This window comes from Siphateles boraxobius, unplaced genomic scaffold (assembly GCF_051911475.1).
Source record: "Siphateles boraxobius isolate OS27281-9 unplaced genomic scaffold, OSU_SipBor_1 68, whole genome shotgun sequence".
Taxonomy (NCBI): domain Eukaryota; kingdom Metazoa; phylum Chordata; class Actinopteri; order Cypriniformes; family Leuciscidae; genus Siphateles; species Siphateles boraxobius.
Window position 1 is genome coordinate 13,788,571 of NW_027509195.1, and position 19,880 is coordinate 13,808,450.

The 19,880-nt window shown below is 38.2% G+C and overlaps 1 protein-coding gene across 1 annotated transcript; it reads right to left on the bottom strand.

The window, feature by feature from the left end:
- Positions 1-666: 666 nt before the first annotated feature.
- On the bottom strand, positions 667-19,258 carry rspo3 (R-spondin 3). The gene is made up of 6 exons (XM_077214996.1): positions 18,518-19,258; positions 9,928-10,122; positions 9,622-9,765; positions 8,235-8,378; positions 7,959-8,138; positions 667-1,565 (listed from the first exon to the last, which is right to left on the bottom strand). Exons 1-6 carry the CDS (start codon positions 18,609-18,611, stop codon positions 1,369-1,371), a joined length of 954 nt encoding a protein of 317 aa, XP_077071111.1. The 5' UTR covers positions 18,612-19,258; the 3' UTR covers positions 667-1,368.
- Between the last annotated feature and the right edge of the window lie 622 nt (positions 19,259-19,880).

Genomic DNA, 19,880 nt, shown 5'->3' on the forward strand with positions numbered 1-19,880 from the left:
CATAACCGTCACCGCCACCTACTGGAGTGGATGAGACGCGCACAACGACTTGATTAACCTTTCAGCCCAGTATTAAGTTAATTAGGCTACTATGCTGGGCCGCAGTCCAAACGCCTTATGCTAACATCATTTTAACCTTCTAAATAAAGCAATGAGGTAGGATACATTAGAAAACTTTATATAGGCCATGAACATTAATTAAAACACAAAATTGTATAAAAAAACATTTTCGTTAAAAGTATCAATTTCTCCCCTAATTACATGTGTGTGTGTGTGTTATATTAGAATTTATCTATACAATTGGAACTCTTACAAACTAATTTATCCTTGAACATTATTCTTAAAGGCTTATTGTTAAAGTAGCTAATTTTATAGCATGCTATTGCAAAACAATGTATATTTTTTATGTGAACAGCATAAACATAAATCATCATTTTGTTATTTATTAATATTGTATATTATATATCATTTTATATATTACTATAAACACTTCAGAACTGTGTATTAATATTCACAGAGAAATTTAAATGTGGATATATAATAAATGAGGAAGAAATCACATAACTGCATCTTTAAACGGTGTTATGCATCACCAAACATTTATAGCTACTGTTGTGTTTGATGTATATTTATGCTTGTTGAGACAATGAATAAATTACAAATGAATACAAACTCAGTATTGTTTATTTGACATACAGGTGCTTTTGATTTCTGGTCAGATGGCTTCAATGGAAAGCTCAGATCCTGTTTATACAGACAGGCAAATCAACACTTTGTTCGGAGAAAACTGAAGTTAAAACGTTGCAGCGAGAGTGTCGTTGCTCATCCAGTAAAGAAAGCCAGTTCATTATTTACTCCAATCAACATGCAGTCTCAGCCTCTGGCGGCAGGCAATGTCCGCGGTGGCAGTAAGCATGCTCATTTTTAATTTACTCAGCCCATAAAAAAAAAAAAAAAAAAAAAAATACAGACGTTTATACAACAACTCTACTTTAATGTTTCAAAAACCTACATTCAAACCATGATACAGTGCTGTACCTGGACCCCCTTTAAAAAAGAAAGAAACATTCCACGGATCATCGGACATGCCCAGCCCCACGCTACACAGTTCAGCCTGAATCCAGCACCAGACCGGGCCCACGGGGCTGAACGGTGCCCTCTGAAGGAGAAGTTCGAGGGGCGTCCTGACAGTCTGCAACTGTGTGGATGATGAGCGTCCCCTCTCTCATGTGCATATACAGTATATGTTTAAATTATACAGGTAGCAGCAACACCCCCTCGGCGAGGGGTTAAGAGAGTGAGGGGGTGACACGGACTGATAGGGGAAAGAAGAGCAGCAGCAGAGGAGCAGCGAGGAGCAGCATCTCTCTATACTGTTCCAGCGTCCCTGCTCTGGTCCCTCCTGCGACGGTGCTCTGTTTTGTTCCGGCTTTCCGAGTCCTCTCGGTCGATCGTGTCCTTCTCTCGTTCTCTCTTCCTTTCTCGACGGGCCTCGACATTGTCTTTCTCCTGCAGGTTGAAGCGTTTTTTCTTCTCTCCCCGCCGCTGGCCTTTCGCTGGCTTACCTGCAAGGACAATTGGTGAAAGTGTGAGCTATTTTTTTGGACATTAAAATACAGTATAAATCTGTGTTTTTTGCCCATTTTATCATCTGCCAGGTGAAAATCCGATCACTTAAAGAAGTAATAGTACACCTCTTCTAAAAAACTACATGATATGATGTACACTACAGTTCAAAAGTTTGGGGACAGTCATACTTTTTTAAAAGAAATGAATACTTTTATTCAGGAAGGATGCATCAAATTGATCAAAGTTGACAGTATAAGACATTTATAACATTACAAAAGATTTCTATTTAATAAATGCTGTTATTTTAAACATTCTATTCATAAAAAAAATCCTGGGGAAAAAATTGTTTCCACATAAATGACAACTGTTTTTAACATGTTTCTTGAGCACCAAATCAGTATATTAGAATGATTTCTAAAAGATCATGTGACACTGAATACTAAAGTAATAATGCTGAAAATTCAGCTTTGCCATCACAGGAATAAATTACATTTTAAAATCTATTAAAATGGAAAACAGTTCTATTAAATTGAAATTCTACTTAAAAATCTATTAAATTAATAAGTTACACGTTTAAACGTACATTTTGGGGTGTGTTCAAAAGTAACAATCGCAATGTTTTTAATCACCACAATGTTTACACTTCACAGGAAAATTACTTGCAATGTTTTTGCTCATTAATCTAGAATAAGAGAAAGTATTGCAACCAGAAAAAGAGCACATACAATATGACCAGTCAGAGTTTGGCCGGCATCTGAGCTGATTTATTTCCCATACAGGCATGTTGAATCATTCTATCATTCTATTAATCAGGCTTTAGTGATTTTCCCATCATCCCTCATCTCTCTCCTGCTCCAGATGGAATTACTCATTCAACCTAAGATGACCATTGTTCTTAATTTGGGGCTGTTTTGGTTGGGAGACATCCCTTCAGCAATCATCACTTCTATAAAAGTATTTTTCATAGATTATTAAGAGTTTGATGGAATCCAGGTTGAAGACCCATTTATAAAGTTGTGAAACAGCAGAACCATCTGGTGGGTTGTGCGATTGGTTGCGTCTGGTCTACCACCAGATGACAGTCTTGTACAACAACTTTTTCCATTTCATTTGACTTTTTAAAACTAAAATAAAAATACAATAATTAAAGCTTAAACTAAAATAAAAATTCTAAATATTAATAAATACTAAATTGGTAGATATTATTAAGAATGAAAATGACATCCTAGTGTTGAGTGTTTATGGGAATATGAATGATCAAAAATCAGTTTCTCACACAGCTACTTATTCCTTCAAAAAGAATACAGTGCAAATGTTGCATGGAATATAATTTAAGGTGCTTCTTTTTCTGTTTTGGCTCTTTTTGGACCAATTTGGTCACTATGAACATAGTTGTACAGAGAAGTAAAGATATCAGATTCTTTTTAAAGGTAGAGTCTGCAATGTTTCTCACAAACACTTTTTAGTCATACTGGTTAAAACTCTTTTCACATTCTGATATTAATCAGTAATAGAAGTGGTCTAAATATAAAAAAAAAAAATATATATCTTCTGTGGAAGTCTTAGGACCAAGAAATGTTCATCCAATCATTGCATTCGGTCCGAATGCAATCATAGGATGTCCTACCTGCCTGTCAACAAATGTATTTCCATACCTCCGCGCACGCTGCTCGCACAGACATCACACATCGTCAGCGTGTTTCGTGAGGCTATGCAGAGTTGTAGACAGTCACAGAGCACCGTTCAGTTTCTCCTGAACCAAAACAACGAGCTTATGCTGTGTTTACGCATGATCCTCTGATTTCAAAGCTAGCTTGCTATTGCTAGCCTCTCTGAAATTGCCTACCTTAGCTTTAACAAACAATAACAGCATATGGTTTCGGAACAACATGAGGGTGAGTAAATTATGAAAGCATTTTCAATTTCCGATTTATTAGACACTGGAAAAGAAAAAAGGTAGGCGGCGAACCATCAATTGCAGAGTCAGAGACTTTTATCACTATTGTGCTCTTGAGCAACCAGTCCGGTTTCTTCCAGGAACATGATTCCTACAATTAGCGTACAGTATGTCTCTTTGGAATAAAACTGTCAAGATGAGCAGCCACGGTGAAGCCGCCCAGCTGAATGTTTGACAGCAGAATAAGCTAACAACCGATTAGCACATAAAAAATAGAAAGACTTAAAATACAAATTCTGTTAATATTATTTTATCTCGCCGTTGCTCAACGCTCACGGCTAGCCAATTTCCATTATTGTCAGAGGCTTATCGGTGGGGCACAGATGAGGATGGGAAAAGTGCTGAGGTGGACAGCCACCTCCCCCTACTTCTGCTACCCCCCCCAAAGCAGGCTCTATTAATCAGCCGGACTCTCTCCGGAGCCCCTGCCCACTGCAACCCACACATTCCTGGGGTCTAGCCAGGGCGATAGGGGGCCACTGGCGACTCTTCTTTGTGACTGAAAGTAGTTCAGGAGGATGAAGTGAAATCCCCCTCCTCGACCTCTCGTGGGCTCGAGGATGTTGTGATTGTACTGTGCATTCTGAATGGGCTGACTCATGTACGGTGTCTGACCGATCAAAACATACACACGCGCACACACATTTCACTAGCTGTCGTCACCTCCCCACTCGCTGTCTCTTTAAACACAGGAAGTTACCCTTCACGGACACTGTTGTCTTTGTCGTGACGATTTGGAGATCAGTGGATTAGGCTTAATCCTCTGCCCTTCCCATAAACCAAGGCGCAACATGACCAGAGCACTGTGGCAATTATTATGGAGATGTTTACTGCCACTCTTTTGGAGATGGAAGGCTGTCAAGTTTTTCAGTAAACAGTCAAGCGACGATATGAATACAATTGATTTCCTCATGGATGGAGCATGTTCTTGAGCATCTGGTCACCACCGCAGTAGCAGATGCAATCCCACATGAAAATGTCATGGTTCAGAGGTTGCTCGTTCAAAGCTCATGCAAGAGACCTAATTGAGTTGTGTTACGAATGAGACGAATTTATAAGACATTTTGAGACAATTTATGTCATACAGTATAACATACAGTGTCATAAAATTAAAATGGGTAGCATAGCTCAGATCATTTGGTCTTGAAGGAATTCATGACAAATCAGAAAATAGGAGACCCATGTGAAAATAGAGTTTTTTTCTCAGGAGCCCCATCTGAAAAAACAGGAAAGTTCCATTTATTCTCATTGCTATAGGAGAAACAATTGAGAGTTAGAATTGAGGAAAAGAGATTATTTTGTGAATTCTTCTTTTGGGATACTCCTGTAGTTATAGAAGCCCCTGTTTTTGCCATAGAAAAGCAAGTGCATTTAAAATGAAAAAAGGGAAATATAAGAATAAAAATAAAAATAAGATTTAAAAGTAAAATTTACTCCAGTCTTCAGTTTCACATGATCATTGAGAATTAATTCTAATATGCTGATTTAGAGCTCTAACATTTCTTATTATTATCAATGTTATAAACAGTTGTTTTAAACAGTTGTGCTACTTGATATTTTTTTTTGGGATCATTTGGATCTTAAAAAACATTATATTGTCACTTTTGATCAATTTAATACATATCTAGCTGAATAAAAGTATTAATTTCTTTAAAAAAAATCTTACTGCTCACTGACCCCAAACTTTTGAAAGGTAGAATAAAGTGCAAGTGAAATATTATGAGAAATTAAGTGTGCTCTTAAAGTTTTGTTTCGCTCTTTGATGTCAAAGGGCTTCCATTTAAATTTGAATCTAAACATATGTTTACAGGTGCTCTATCTACAGCTGAAAATAGCCACATGATAATGGGTCTATTCATCATTTCTGGATGAATCAATGGATTCCATCCTCCATCTAGGATGTGTTGCAAGCTAGGAATGGTTTGGAACAAGTTTGTCTCATAGTTGTGTCTATCTAGATGTTTCAACATAGGTGAAATGAGGAGTCATCTGGCTCTGATTATACATTATTCTTGAAAGAGTGATTTAAGGGAGAAAAGAAGGAGATTTTAAAGTAGGAAGGAGATGAGAGGGTGAAAAGTGTGTCAGGACAGATGGAAGAGTGTAAATGTTAAAAGCTCTAAAATCAACCCTGACAACCCAAATCATCCCAGTCTGCTTCTGTTAAGGGCACGGAGATAGAGGTGGTTGAAATAGGATATGATGTCGGTGCAGTGGGGCACATTTTCATTAATGAACCCTGGGGATGGGGTGGGTGGGGTGGAGGTAGGCGTGCTGTCGTCCGGGGGGTTTTGGCAGGAGCCAGGCGGGGATTAAGGGCTCTGGCTCGTCCCACAGGAGGAATGCCCGGCTTTGAAGGCCCAGTATAGCTGCTCTCCCTTAGGGAGGTTGGTGCTAGTGTGGAGGGCAGAGGCGTGCGGGGCTACATACAGAGTTCAGTGGACGATTGAGATACACACACACACACACACACACACACACACACACACACACACACACACACACACACACACACACACACACACACACACACACACACACACACACACACACACACACACACCTATCTATCTATCTATCTATCTATCTATCTATCTATCTATCTATCTATCTATCTATCTATCTATCTATCTATCTATCTATCTATCTATCTATCTATCTATCTATCTGTCAGTCAGTCTCAATATTAAAAACCTAAATGAGCACATGTTGACAATAGGAGTTGAGTTTTTAGAAAGTCTGAAAGGGAAAGGACGGGGCCAGACACAGAGTTGCGTTTGGACAAGTTGTGTAAGAAAAAGGTCAGGATTAGTCAGAGGGAGAACACGAAAGAAAAACAAATGACAAGTAACGGGAGAAGAATGAATTTGGCTGGGGCAACAACAAGTAAAGCAGTTGCATGTGTGTGTGTATCGGGAGTGGGGGGCGGACAAGGAGGATGTATCAGTGTCAGAGGGCGGCTTGGGATTACTTTGAGCTGGCGGGGGTCGGACTACTGACCCTGCTGGTGTATGTGGAACATAAACACGGACAGGACAGAACCCCGGCAGATAATTAGCGTGCAGTTGATGTTCTAGGAGTTGGGGCAGCTGGGTAATCACAAGGGGGGGCGAGGTCGATAACCGAGCCTGAAACGCACCCCTCAGCTGTGGCCCCCAGCAGATCAACACTGCACTGACTCCTTTGATTTAACATGGAACAAAAAGTCATTCTGTGCACAAGCAAAAGGTTGTGATGAAAGAGAGAACACACTTCTAAGATGAGATGGAAGCTCTGTTCCTACATAAAAAGGAACGCCATAAGTGACCTGATAATTTAACAACTCTGTTAGTTTATAATTATACTATTATGTTAATTAGACTAAATATATTATACTAAAAACAACCAGATTAATTTATCAATACTTTTTTGGTAATTGCATATATACTGTATACTATATATATATATATAACAATAACTAAGTTAGTGTCCACAGCAGCAGACGATATCGTTTATTTTTATTCTAAGCAAACACTGCAGTTATGTCGTCTAGCGCTTTAAATGCAGGTGGATTCTGATTGGCTGTCGTTTTTATTGTTCATCAGCTAGAAAAAAAATCGTTCTGAAAGTGATTCCAACGATATACAGTAGTTTCTCTGTGCCATTACCTCTATAGTTGTGGTGTGGACTCTATTCTTTTATATTTAGAACCATTTTAGAACTGATATTTATTGTTATAATCATAGTTATCATCCTAGCTATGAACGGGCCTTTAATTGTGACGTGTTTTTTGTGTTTTTCTGTTTCATTGTTGTGCGTGATCAAGCTATATGATTGTTCTTTGGAGTTCACATTTATAAGTTCACATTTAATTATCCACCTCCTTTATTTTCCTCTCTTCCCTCTCTCTGCGCTGAGGCCCTGACTGTTTATGAGGTGCAGAGCGATGGAGCATCGAGTTGGCCTGCTGTCTGTCATAAAGCAGCAATGTCCCACAAATACCATTACACAAATAAACATTCAAAACATAACTGGCCAAATATGGTTAAGCTTACAACTGCACAGATCTTTGAATCTGCTCCATGTATTTGTTTTGCATCGGTTGGGGAATATTTCTGGCTCTTAAATTTGTAATTATAATCCAGACGATACAAAACAAGCATTTATAAGATAATAAAATGAGCAGAGTCAATGTTTTTTGTAGATGTGGAAAATGGATAACAGCCTACTAGCAATTCCATTCGCTAAGTCAAGCATCGCTATTATTACTTCTTATACATAGGGTTAAGGGTTTGTTCTTAATATTACAGCTCGGTGTAAACCTCATCCCACACTGTTCTACAAACATGAATGATACATCAAAGAATGCAGCTTTTTACTTTTCTAAGTGATCAGACTTACAATTTTCAGGGACGATTGGGCCTATTTATCAACAATTATATTGGCCACTTACATCTTCTTCTTCTGACAAAGCACTCCCTCTTTTCAGAAGTCTGTGGGCACGGGCTCCCCATTGGAGAGGGATTCTGTAGGACCTTCCTGGTTCTTGTTTCTTCACCCCATTTGAAGCCGCAGGTTTTTCCCAAGCGGGAGCAGGGGCTCCACTCGCTCCATTCGCCCACTTCACAGTGGACTAAAACACAGTTAACAAGTCAGTGAAGCCACATAACACACGCATACAGCACTGCAGGGGTTTTGACAGCAGATGTACAGTATGTCATAGACTGACCTGTTGGGATGCACTCCATTGAGTCATTGGGCTCAAACTTGTCTGGGCAGATGTGATGACATTGCCCATGCAGGAGGTAGTGTCCCGGCACACACCTCGTACATGTGTCACTGCTCTGACAGGAGTCACAGTCCACAGGACATGCTGTAAAACAATCATATACACACACACACAGTTAAATTCACTAGAATTATTGGGGAGAAACCAACTAAATGTAGTAAGATTACCAGCTGGACAAATTTTTTCTTTGTAATTATTTGTGAAATTTGCTCGAAATTTCTGAGAGAAAATGTTTCTACACCAATTTTTTTTTCAATGTAGTAGTTTTATTTCATGACATGTCGTTTTTAACAAACTACAAGTAATGTAAACTCCACATGGCTGTTTTTCGACGGCCCTCTGTCTTATATGTAGCAGTGGAAAGTCTAATTCATTCTAGTGAATTGGTTCATTCAGGTGGTCCTCTCTTTAATATTAAAACTGTCGGGCAAAAACCTCGTATCTCCATATTTCATAATTTTTCTATAATTACTATTGTTCACCCTTTATGTCTGTCTGTGGGTTTTGCAAATATTTAACCAATGAAAAGTATTAAAAAGAGCTTGTGATTAAACCACGTAACTCCATTGGATCCTCAAACTGTCACTCAAACCTCATAACTCCACCCCGCCTCTACCATGAATTAAGTGTCTTACACATTTTGGACCGGGTCTGCTTGTTTGCAATGCAAGGGTAAGTAAAGAACTGGTTGTTTGAATAAGTACAGCATTTTCTTTATGTTTTATGAATTTAACGAGCAGAAAAGAGAGTCTTATTATAGAATTTGTTGAATCATTGAATAGTCACTGCGTAGCACTTTGACTTTAATAATGTGAGATTTTGGCTAAAATAACAGAAAAAGTGAGCACCCACATAGCTACAGTAAACTTAGGAACCTCTAAGGTTATGATGAAAACATAATGCAATGCACTTACTGCCTCAGATGCAGCAGTTCTAATTACGGACAAAACACGTCTGAAATTCTCAGAAATTTGCTGGTCAAAAACATTGTAACTCCATTTGAGCTTGATTTTGGTAAAATGTTAACAATATAATGGCACATGCAAGTCTCTGACCATATATAAAGCCACAATATCAACTTTGACAACGTTTTGTTTAATTATTTTTTCAATTTCCTGAAAGTAGCGTTTTTTGAGATATATAGAGGTTTTCACCCAACAGTGATATGTAGCTTGTAGTGTAGTGTAGTTTTACTACATCAAATTATGATTAGCTTGTAGCTTGCAAAGCAACAGTTTCAAAATAGCTTACACAACACTGGTGGCCACAGAAAAAGGAAGAAAATAAACTAGTCTATTATATCTGTGGCACTAAATCGAGCACTCACCAGGGACACACTCTTTCTTGGTATCACTGGGCACCAGCCCATCTGGACAGCTCTCCATGCACTTGCCCTTGTGCAAGTATGATCCCGCTCTGCAGCGCAGGCAGAAGTTCCTGTTAAAGCACGAGTCGCACTCTGACCCACACTCTGGAAGACAGGTTATGCACTCATTACCACATTGCCTGAACTGAGAGGAGAATGCTGTAGCATGCATATCAAAACCTATAGTTTCATTATACCGTAACTAAGACAAAGCCGCTTGTAGAGTAAATATTTAAAGGAGAAGCTGAGGTGAAACATGCGTCTTACTTATGCAGTCGTTCCTGTCGGGGGAACGGGTGCCGTAGAAACCATTTGGGCAGGAGGCCAGGCACACTCCGATCTGCCTCATCCCGTCCCTCTCCAGGTGAATAAAAAGCTTGGGTTTGCACGTCAGACAGCCATTGTAAACGGAGCAGGTCTGACAGCCTCCCTGGCATCCCTGGGTGCTCACCCCTGAACCCTCTGTGGTAGAAAAATCTTTTTTACATTAGGATCAAATAACATGTGTGCTCAAAATGATGTATGAAAATGAAAAGATCTGAGAAGTGTAATGGATATACATCAATAATGTATTTTCAGGAGTGTGGAACTAATGGTGTCTGTCTAGGCCTTTTTTTCATTTGCAAGTGTTTGGATTTTTTATTTTTTTTTGCTACAATATTACTTAAATATTTTGTGAGGGATAATGTGCAGTCAGCTTGTTGTCGCAAAATAGAGCAAAAATCTGGATGTGGGCAGATGCAAAAAAAAGGCAAACGATATTATTCTAAAATCTAGCATATTTAGATCAAATGCAACATGTTTCTTCTGTTACTGTATGTAATGTAATTTTGTTTGTCTGTTTTAAAGTTTTCTCTTATCAAGCAGTAGTTGCTGCATCATCACTGCTCATTTCCATAAAGTCAAACTTTGTTGAACCACCAACAGCTTTCATGTGTGTTAATAGTCTCACTACTCTCTGGTTTCTCATTCTGGCTATTTCTAACCTGATTGGCTGCTTTTACGCATCTTATCAAGGGTAAAGGGTATACAGGATTTTTTGTATCCATCTGCCAGTAAGTAAAGTCACTGATTCAATAGACACTTTTGAGGACTAAATAATCACTGTATTAGTTCCATAGTTTGCAAGACTAATGGTATCGTATCTTTGGAAGCAATTTTTTTAAGCTCTTAGTAGAGTGTTACATCAATTCACATTTAATGCCATGCAAGGCTTGACACTTTTTTGCTCACCAGCCACTGTGGCTAGTGGTTTACAAACGTTATTGGCCACTCAGTATTGTCACTGACATTGAAACCATGGGGAAAAACTGCCAGATATATCTCATAATTTGGCAGCAGTTAGATTAGGCTGCTGTCACTTTAAGACCGAATGCACTGATCCATTATACTGTTACACGTGTTTTCTTTCTCAACTGTTTACGTTCACTTAAAACATAACTGACTGTTTACGTGAGTACTTGCAGCAAAAAAGAACTCAATTTTGTACTGAGAGGCAGCTTTAAGTGCGCGCATTTTGGGTGTGAGCACATAATCTGCACGAACGAGTAAAATTATGCACAATATGTGCAATATACCTGCCCAAGTGGACTGTGTTGCACGCCACTGCTGAAATCCATCCGCCTTTGGTGTTAATTTCAAGCCCTGATGCCAAGGTATATTGTTTAAAAGTTAGTGATGTGGTCAATATGTCTTTTTTTTTAAAGAAAATAATACTTTTATTTAACAATGATGCATTAAATTGATCAAACGTGACAGAAAAGACATTTATAATGCAACCCGACCCCCCTTCTGTCCACTTCCTCTAAAAAAGTGTAAAATTTACATGGAAAAAAATGACACTTTAGTAAACAGTTTCACATTTAAAAAAAGAATAAAATAATATGTAGGAATCCAATTTTTTTCTTTTTTTCCTGTCAGCACCTAGTTACAACAAAACATACTTGGCATTTACTTGGACATTCTCAACATTTATAAGAGCAAACAGGAATGGTGGGTACAACTAAATGGTTCCAGGTTCTCTGAGGAAAGAACAGAGCCATCAATTAAAGCTACAACAGTGACCATAATGTAGTGTAATAATAAACACGACAGGAAGCACAGTCATCTGTGGATTCTCCTGGCAGAGAAACTAATCAACAGAGACACGTTGCATACCGGGGTTTGCACGCAAATGGCAGCACAGTAGCCTTTGTGTTCATAAGCGCGCAAACAGAACGGCCACACTGTGACAAAAACCCAGACAGAATCGACTCGTCTCCACAGGAGACCTCCAGCTGTGAATACGTGCTGAAGCGGCCCACAAATGCATGACAAAGAGGTTTCTCAATGTCCTAATGACATATTTAAAAAACACTCTCACTCACAAATCCCTTGGGATAAGATCTACTCTTAAATTACAGAGCTGATCGCTGACCTGACAACCTTCTGGACAGAACAACTCTGAAACAAAAAGAGATGGTATTTCTGAGAAATAGTCCTCCTGGCTGTGTTCAAGGGGATTAAGAGAACATTTTCTTCAGCTTTTTGCTCAAGGGATTGTGAATAATGTTTATGCACTATGGCCTCATTGTTTTGGCTCGGGAACTGAAGAAGTCAGAAGTGATTGAGTTCACAGTTACTGTGAGAAGAACAGACGTTCACTGATCTAATCGCATCATATACTGTAAAGTACAGTGCAGTACCTCGTTGAATTCGGCAAGGTAAAAAAATGGAAGATGCTTCAGAGAGCATCTCTGATTAAAGTTAATCGGTTCCAGGTGTCTCTCAAAGGTCAGTCTCAGATGGTTAAAGGCTCTGCATTTTAGAAGGGACTGACCCTGTCTCCGCATCTGGATGAGGGTGAGTTAGGGGCAAAGCGAAGATTGGTCTAGCTCAACTTAAGAGAAGCAAAAAAATTGCTTCTGCTTCTAGTTTCACTTATGTAATTTGAAATGATATGGCTTGAAAGAATGTTACATAGTGAGGATTTCTACAAGCATCAGTAAATCTAAACAATAAGGCAGTAGTTAAAGTAGAGGAGAAGGACCCTAACATCACTGTGACAAACAGACTCACAATGAGTCTGTGTTGCAGACTCATTGTGACTTGTTAATAAAAAAAAACAAAAAAACTTTAAATTCAGTAGGCTAATATTATGAAAAATTATTACAATTTAAAATAACTGTTTTCTAACTAAAAATATACTTTATTCCTGTGTTGGCAAAGCTGAATTTTCAGCATCATTACTCCAGACTTCAGTGTCACATGATCCTTCACAAATCATTCTAATTTGCTGATTTGCTGCACAAGTAATATTCTTCTTATTACCAATGTTGAAAACAGTTCCACTGGTTAAATTTTTTTGTGGAAACTGATACCCTTTTCGTTCAAAATAACAGCATTTATTTGAAATAGAAATCTATTTTTAACATTAAATGTTAATGGATGATGGATGGATAGATGATGGATGGATGGATGGATGGATGGACAGAAAGATGATAGATAGATAGATAGATACATAGATAGATAGATAGATAGATAGATAGATAGATAGATAGATAGATAGATAGATAGATAGATAGATAGATAGATAGATAGATAGATGGGCATCGTTTTTTTTCTGTCTCCCTCCCCTGATTTTCAGAGTTCAGTTTTTCTTGGCCGCCAGATTGCCATAGATCAAGGATATTCTGTTTGACATATCCAAGCAATCTTTACAACTGCTGTCCATTTGCCCAAATGTGTTCCTGCCAAAGCTCTCTAATTCACAGAACCATTTACACAGAGGAATTCTGCCTGCCCTTGCACTGCCACAGCCCCTGGGTCGGCTTGCATAACAACCACACGAGCACTCCTGAAATCCGAACGTTCGAAATCGCTTCGCCACGGTTCAAACTCAACGACCACAAAAGCAAGGATTCCCAGAATCTATCGGTAAAGCTGCAGATTTAAAACCTAATTAAATAACAAAATGTAAGACATCGGCATTAAACAAAAGCATTTGCTTATTGCCCAAAGACTTGTGGTGTTAGTCGGTGATGCAAACCGACACAATTAATTTCCTGGGATATTTACAACATGGGGAGGCCACACACAAGCAGAGATATTTTTCTAAAAAACACAGCCATGACTTTTTTTCCACAAGAAAATTAGTTACCACACACTGTCATTGACAAAGCTGTGTGGGACTTAAATGGTGACCTCACCTTTTATGCCCTCTGTGACCTAGTACACTTATTAGACAAAAGTGTATTCATGTAGGCTACCACATACATTACATACACATACAATACACTCACATAAAAAAAAAAACACACACACACACTCTTGCAAAGCAGTCATAGCCTATACAAGAAAGACATTCTGATGTTATAAGTATAAGATGTTACAAATACTTTGGCATTAAAAAGGTGTCCATTTTACATGCAAATCAAAGCCTTGTGGCATCTACTTGTCAACACGGAGACACAGAAACGCACACACAGAACACAGGAAGTGTTTGAGGTCAGGCGACCGTTTGGTCACTCGCTGTGAACTGATAAATTAGTCATGGTCATTCACCCAGGTTTCTGTCCATCACAGGCATTTCAAAGTCTCGTAATTAGCAGCCTCTGATGATGGCTGGTGCATTCAAGATCAAGAGGACAGCAGTCATCATGTTTGACACACTTCACTGTCAAAGTGTTAAACAGCAAAGATTTGACCATACATAAAAAGATGCATCTTTTCAGATCTGATCTGAATCACCCACACCTGTATCTATAAATAACTTCACTTTGGAATATTTTGATATGAGTTAAAATCTCCTAAGGGGTAGCTAATTAAATGTAACAAATCATATAAAAATGTATAATCGTTTATTGGAAAATTAAACAATATTTTAACAAACTTTTATAATTTCCTTAATCTTTGAAACAACTGAGAAGATAGTGATCAACTTAGGCTACATTTTATAAAAATCATCTGTCAAGTTTATAATAGGCCTATATTACAGCATATGGGAGTCAAACTGGACGTCTACAGGGAGGGACTCATCTTAGGCTCACTCATTTAACAGTTCATATATTGCCAAAATTATGAAAAAAAGATCAGTCAAGAATATATATATATATATATATATATATATATATATATATATATATTTTTTTTATATATATATTCAAACCAAGAAAATCATCCAACAAACACATGTTGGAAGATGTTTACTAACCTGGCGAAGTATTTCAATCGGATTGGGGTTTATTCTCTTTAACATGCAGTGTGAAGTATTTCACTCAGTTCCCTGATCATTCCGATTTAATTTAAGCGAGTGAAGAACAAATTTATACCCACGCGCGTTGTGTATTATGTACGTTATCATTTCTGACGGACAGCATGTTGAAGCCACTCAGGCCGCCATATTCTCCGTCTTCTCGGAAAGCGATGATATCACGTAATTTTTGACAGATATTGATGTCATGATATTCAAATAATGTGGATTTGAAAGCAGATGGATCGGTAATAATTTTTTTATTTTTTAGCCGGCAAGTATCCAGTGAAGTGATTGATGTCAATCCCATATGTCAATTTTAGTTCTAATATTAAAACCGACATCCAGCCTAAGTTTTTGACAGACGTGATAACGTGCATAAGGTGAAATATGTTTGATTTGTGGGTAAATATAAAACGTGCTGTAGACGTTCAAAATGCTTTTTGCATCGTTCATTATACTTATTTTACGGAATTAAGTTTATTTCGTGGTTTAAATATTTCATGTTACCCAGAAACATGCAGCTGTCGCAAATTAGTTGACTTTTGTAAACCCAAGTTATTTTTTACCAGGGAAGGAATGGTTTTGATGCAAAAAGTTGTTCTATCGTCTCTTATAACAAAAACAATTTTATTTAAACCCATGAAAATTCAGATACTGTAGTAAATAGTGAAAAATCACTTTTTAAAACTGTTGTTCAAATATTATCAGATTTTGACTCATCTATGAGTTGATCAAAAATATGCTGAAATGAGCAAAACAATTCTGTTCTTTAAGGATTACCCAAAATTGTTTTCTCTTTAAATTCAAAATGACAGCGGTGTGCTCAACTAGCTGTAAAAGTCAGATTAGGTGCATATTTTTCTCATAATGCCACATGAGAGCACATACTTAGTATGCTGAAGACAATGTCCTGGCCACAGTCCACAAATCTGGCACCATCTCAGTTTTAAACAGAAAATATGGTTAAGGGTTTTGAATTTTGAATTCCACAATATCATTTTGTTCTATCAGACTTGGAATAACCTAGTGAGTGCCACACAATGACGTTTTTGTGGCTCCCTGATACCAAAAGCTTTTCTATTGCTCTAATTGGCTTTGTCACAACTAATTTGGAACATATGTGTATAGGCCTACATTCATACTAATCTAGCCTTTTAAATCATATTGTATATTGCTTTGCGTATTAAATAAAAATCATACTCAGTTCCACAGTTCTGGAGCCTGTCATGCATGCATTGCTTATTTCCCAAACTTGTGTGTCTTTCTCCTATGTAAAACAAAAATATTCATATAAATACTTCATCCAGGGCCATAACCACCAGACAGTGAGGGGGACATGACCTCCAAATTACATTTGGTCCCCCACAATCATTTGTAGGCCTAGCTATTTAGTTACAACCTTGACTTGATGCTTCTGATTAAAATGGCCTTTTGAAGGAAATGGGGAATTCCTTATGTTACCCTCAACTAAAGCTATTAAAATGTGTGCAATAAATTATAAAACATGTACCAGCAGGTATTTTATGTGCTCAACTATAAAGATGTCCCAATGGCCTTGCGCAGGCGTAAGTGAGGTTTCGTTCCAAAAAAACGTGTAACCAACAACTCAAACATTTGTTTTTCAAGGATGTATTCAAAATTGTTGCAAACTGGAAGAAAATGGGAAACTGTGCTTCTGTCAATACTGAACTTACCAAGGTGTCTGCGTATCCGTGAGCAGCAATAAATGCGTGAAACGGATCAAGCGCACGAGGGACCAAGGGTTTTCAGCGTAACGTTAGTGCAGTGGCCGCTAGAGAGCGATCCTAACAAGAAACTTGACTGGCCATAGATAGCCAGATAGACGAACAGTGCACACCGAAAGTGTAATAATGATGAACAAATTCGTGAAAATGACAGAACGATCAAGAGGGTAAAGCAAAACACAAGTATAGGCCTAGGCCTAAAACTCGTCAATGAAAGGTAACGTAAGAGCTGCAACATAGCCTAATACATGATTTAAAACACATTACAAAACCAGCGGTCTGTCCGAGTTACGTGTCCGAATAAAACCCACACAGTGTCTACTTAAAAGAAAACATCTGTCGTGACTTGCGCGTATTCTAGCTCGACGTTTAGGCTATAACCTACCTCAGCGCAACATTTGGCAAATAGAAGGTTTAGTAGCTGTTTTTTTTTCTGCAAAACTCACTGTGGCGAAACCGAAACCTATGTAATACATCCCTCAAATTAATCCATCAAAACGAAACCATGAGGAACACAATCACTCTTTAGTGACAGGCGCAGTTTCACGGGCTCATCTCAAGCAACACGCTGTTTGCAGGGTTGCCAGTTCTTTGTAACAAACTAGGCTATCCCAAAACCAGCCTAATCACCATTAAGACCAAACCCATTTAAAAAAACAAAGTATTCCACGCATTTTATAATCAATGTAATGCATTTTCAAATTGTACAACAATATTAAGTTGTTAATCACTGAAAAGTAGGCTACCTTGATTTGTCTTTACTATTTTCGAAGTTTGCAATACAATTTTAACTGGGCAGAGGATTGCGTGGACAATGCAGGCTATAGGCCTACTTGTAGGCTACCATGTAAGGTTACTTGTAATGTAAGCTACTTGTACTTGGTTTAAAATGTTACTGCTATTACTTCATATAGGCTATGGACCTTACTCAGAGTAGAGACATATTGAATGTCACATGAAAACGGCTGTGAGGGGTAGACTACAGACTGTTCGATGGTGCAATGCTGAAAAAATACCCCCATGACATAAAAATAACTATTGAACATAGTAAAAAGCATAAAATATAGCATCTACCCTGGGTAATGTAGGCTATACCATCGTTTAACTTTGTGTTGGCCTATCTTAACTCTAAAACAGTCATTAGAATTTCAATTTCACTAGTAGGCTACATTCACTGTTTTGTTTCTTAACCAATGATGGTCTGCCTATCTAAAAAAATAAGAAACAATTAATTCATTTAAAACATAAAAACTCTGTCTATTTAACCCTCACACCACAGAAAGAAAATCATCCCGCTGCCATAATTTAAAAGTAGACTAGGCTAGCCTATTTCTGCGGGAAACAGCGCATTTGGCAACCCAGGCTGTTTGTCACAAATATGAACGAAGAAAACAGTAATATAGGTCATAAGAACAAAAATAACATACCTACTTCGATACAGTTCTTCTAGCTGGTAAGAAATATTTAACTGCTTTAGTTGTCAGCTGCCTATATTGTCATATAGGCTACCGAACCACAGAAGAGATGTGAGTCCGATGGTTTTCTTTTTAGAGATTGAGTTTTAGCCTACATAATTGTATTTACTTATTTAATGCAATGGCGCGTCTTCCTTACAAAGACATAAAATAAATAAAATGTTCCATTTTCATGTAAACCTTTAGCCTTAATCAGTTTCCTATCACCGGATTATGATCAACATTCTTCCATAAGCGACTTAAAAAAAACTTATAAACAATAATTTTACTTTTTAAGTCTCTTAAAATGAGAAAACGTTTTAAAACATAGTGATTAAAAAAGCGATTCACACAAACAGCCAGTAGCCTACAAGTCACGGTGCAGGTGTGCGCAGAGCATCAGATCAGCAGCGCGCAGAACTTACGTTTGTGTAGCCGGTGTCTGGAGCCTTGATTCTGACAGTTTGTGTATTCCATACAATGCAAGATCAAAACAATGGAGATCAGTTGTAATTGCATAGTAATCAGGGGAATGATGCTTGTCTTGTCAATTTCAATGTCCCTTTGTGCACTCTGATCTGTGCAAAACTCAATATGTTATTCCTAAATCGGGCAGAAGCCCCAGCTCTGCTCACTCGCAAGAGAACCAGAATTTTCAATGGCCCAAATGCACCTGGGCCGATTCGGCAGTAACATATTGGAGGCAATCCACATATGTGCCACTGTGAGATATCCAAAGAGAGAGCCACTCATTCCATGGAAACAATGAAAGTGTTAGTTCTCCATCCAGCGCACTGTACGCAAAATAGGGAGAAGGTAATCAAATTAAACTGGCATGGTGATCAATTTGGATTGTCTTCCTTAATGACAGTGTGTATTCCCCTCTGTGATCCAGCACGACACGTCCAGGTGTGAAGGTTACTTTATTTATTGAGCCTGGCATGTAGGAGGTCCTCGCGTCATCCTCATCACAGCACCTCGAGGAACTTTCAGTAAAACTTTGGCGCTTGATTGGTAAATAGTCGCCGAAACTTCCCTCTTCTCTGTTCAATCTCTATAGCTCACAGTTTCACGGTTGAGCAATTCACTATCTCTCCCTTTCTCTCGCCTGCTCCCAGCTCGTATGCTCGTCTGGTAACTGATGACTTCAGCTCTCTGCAGTCTCTTTTCCCCCTCTGAACTCCAAAGTTTATTTAGAGGGCGAGCCCCCCACGTCAGACACCCCACGGGCTACCAACAACAGTCGCTTTTTTCACTATATCACTTTTTCCAAAACTCAAGAACTTGAATGGAAAGAGCAGACGCGGACAGACAGACAGACAGACAGACAATAGATAGATAGATAGACAGACATACAGACAGACAGACAACAGATAACACATTTATCCAAGACATTAACCAATAAATTAATCAATAACATATTCATTGCTGTTACCTTTTTATTTATTAAGTAAGTTAACCCTTTTTTAAAACTTGTATTATAATAAATTATAGTATATCATTTTCTCAGGTTTCATATTTTTCAGGTATCGATTCCAAATTTAAAAGAATCTTAGTAATATTAACTGGTCATACATATGGTTGCGATAATAGAGGAATTTCCATTGTGATCCTCTAGAGGGGGTCAGTGCTATAAGAGCCACATTGCTGAGCACAGACTGCTACAGGCAAATACTGTAACTGTCTTTTGTTTTAGCACGTCTGACTCTGAGATGCATTTTCAGTTGTTATGCATGCAATGGCCACATAAAGACAAATTCTTGCATTTTTGTGTGCGCGCCGTGGAGC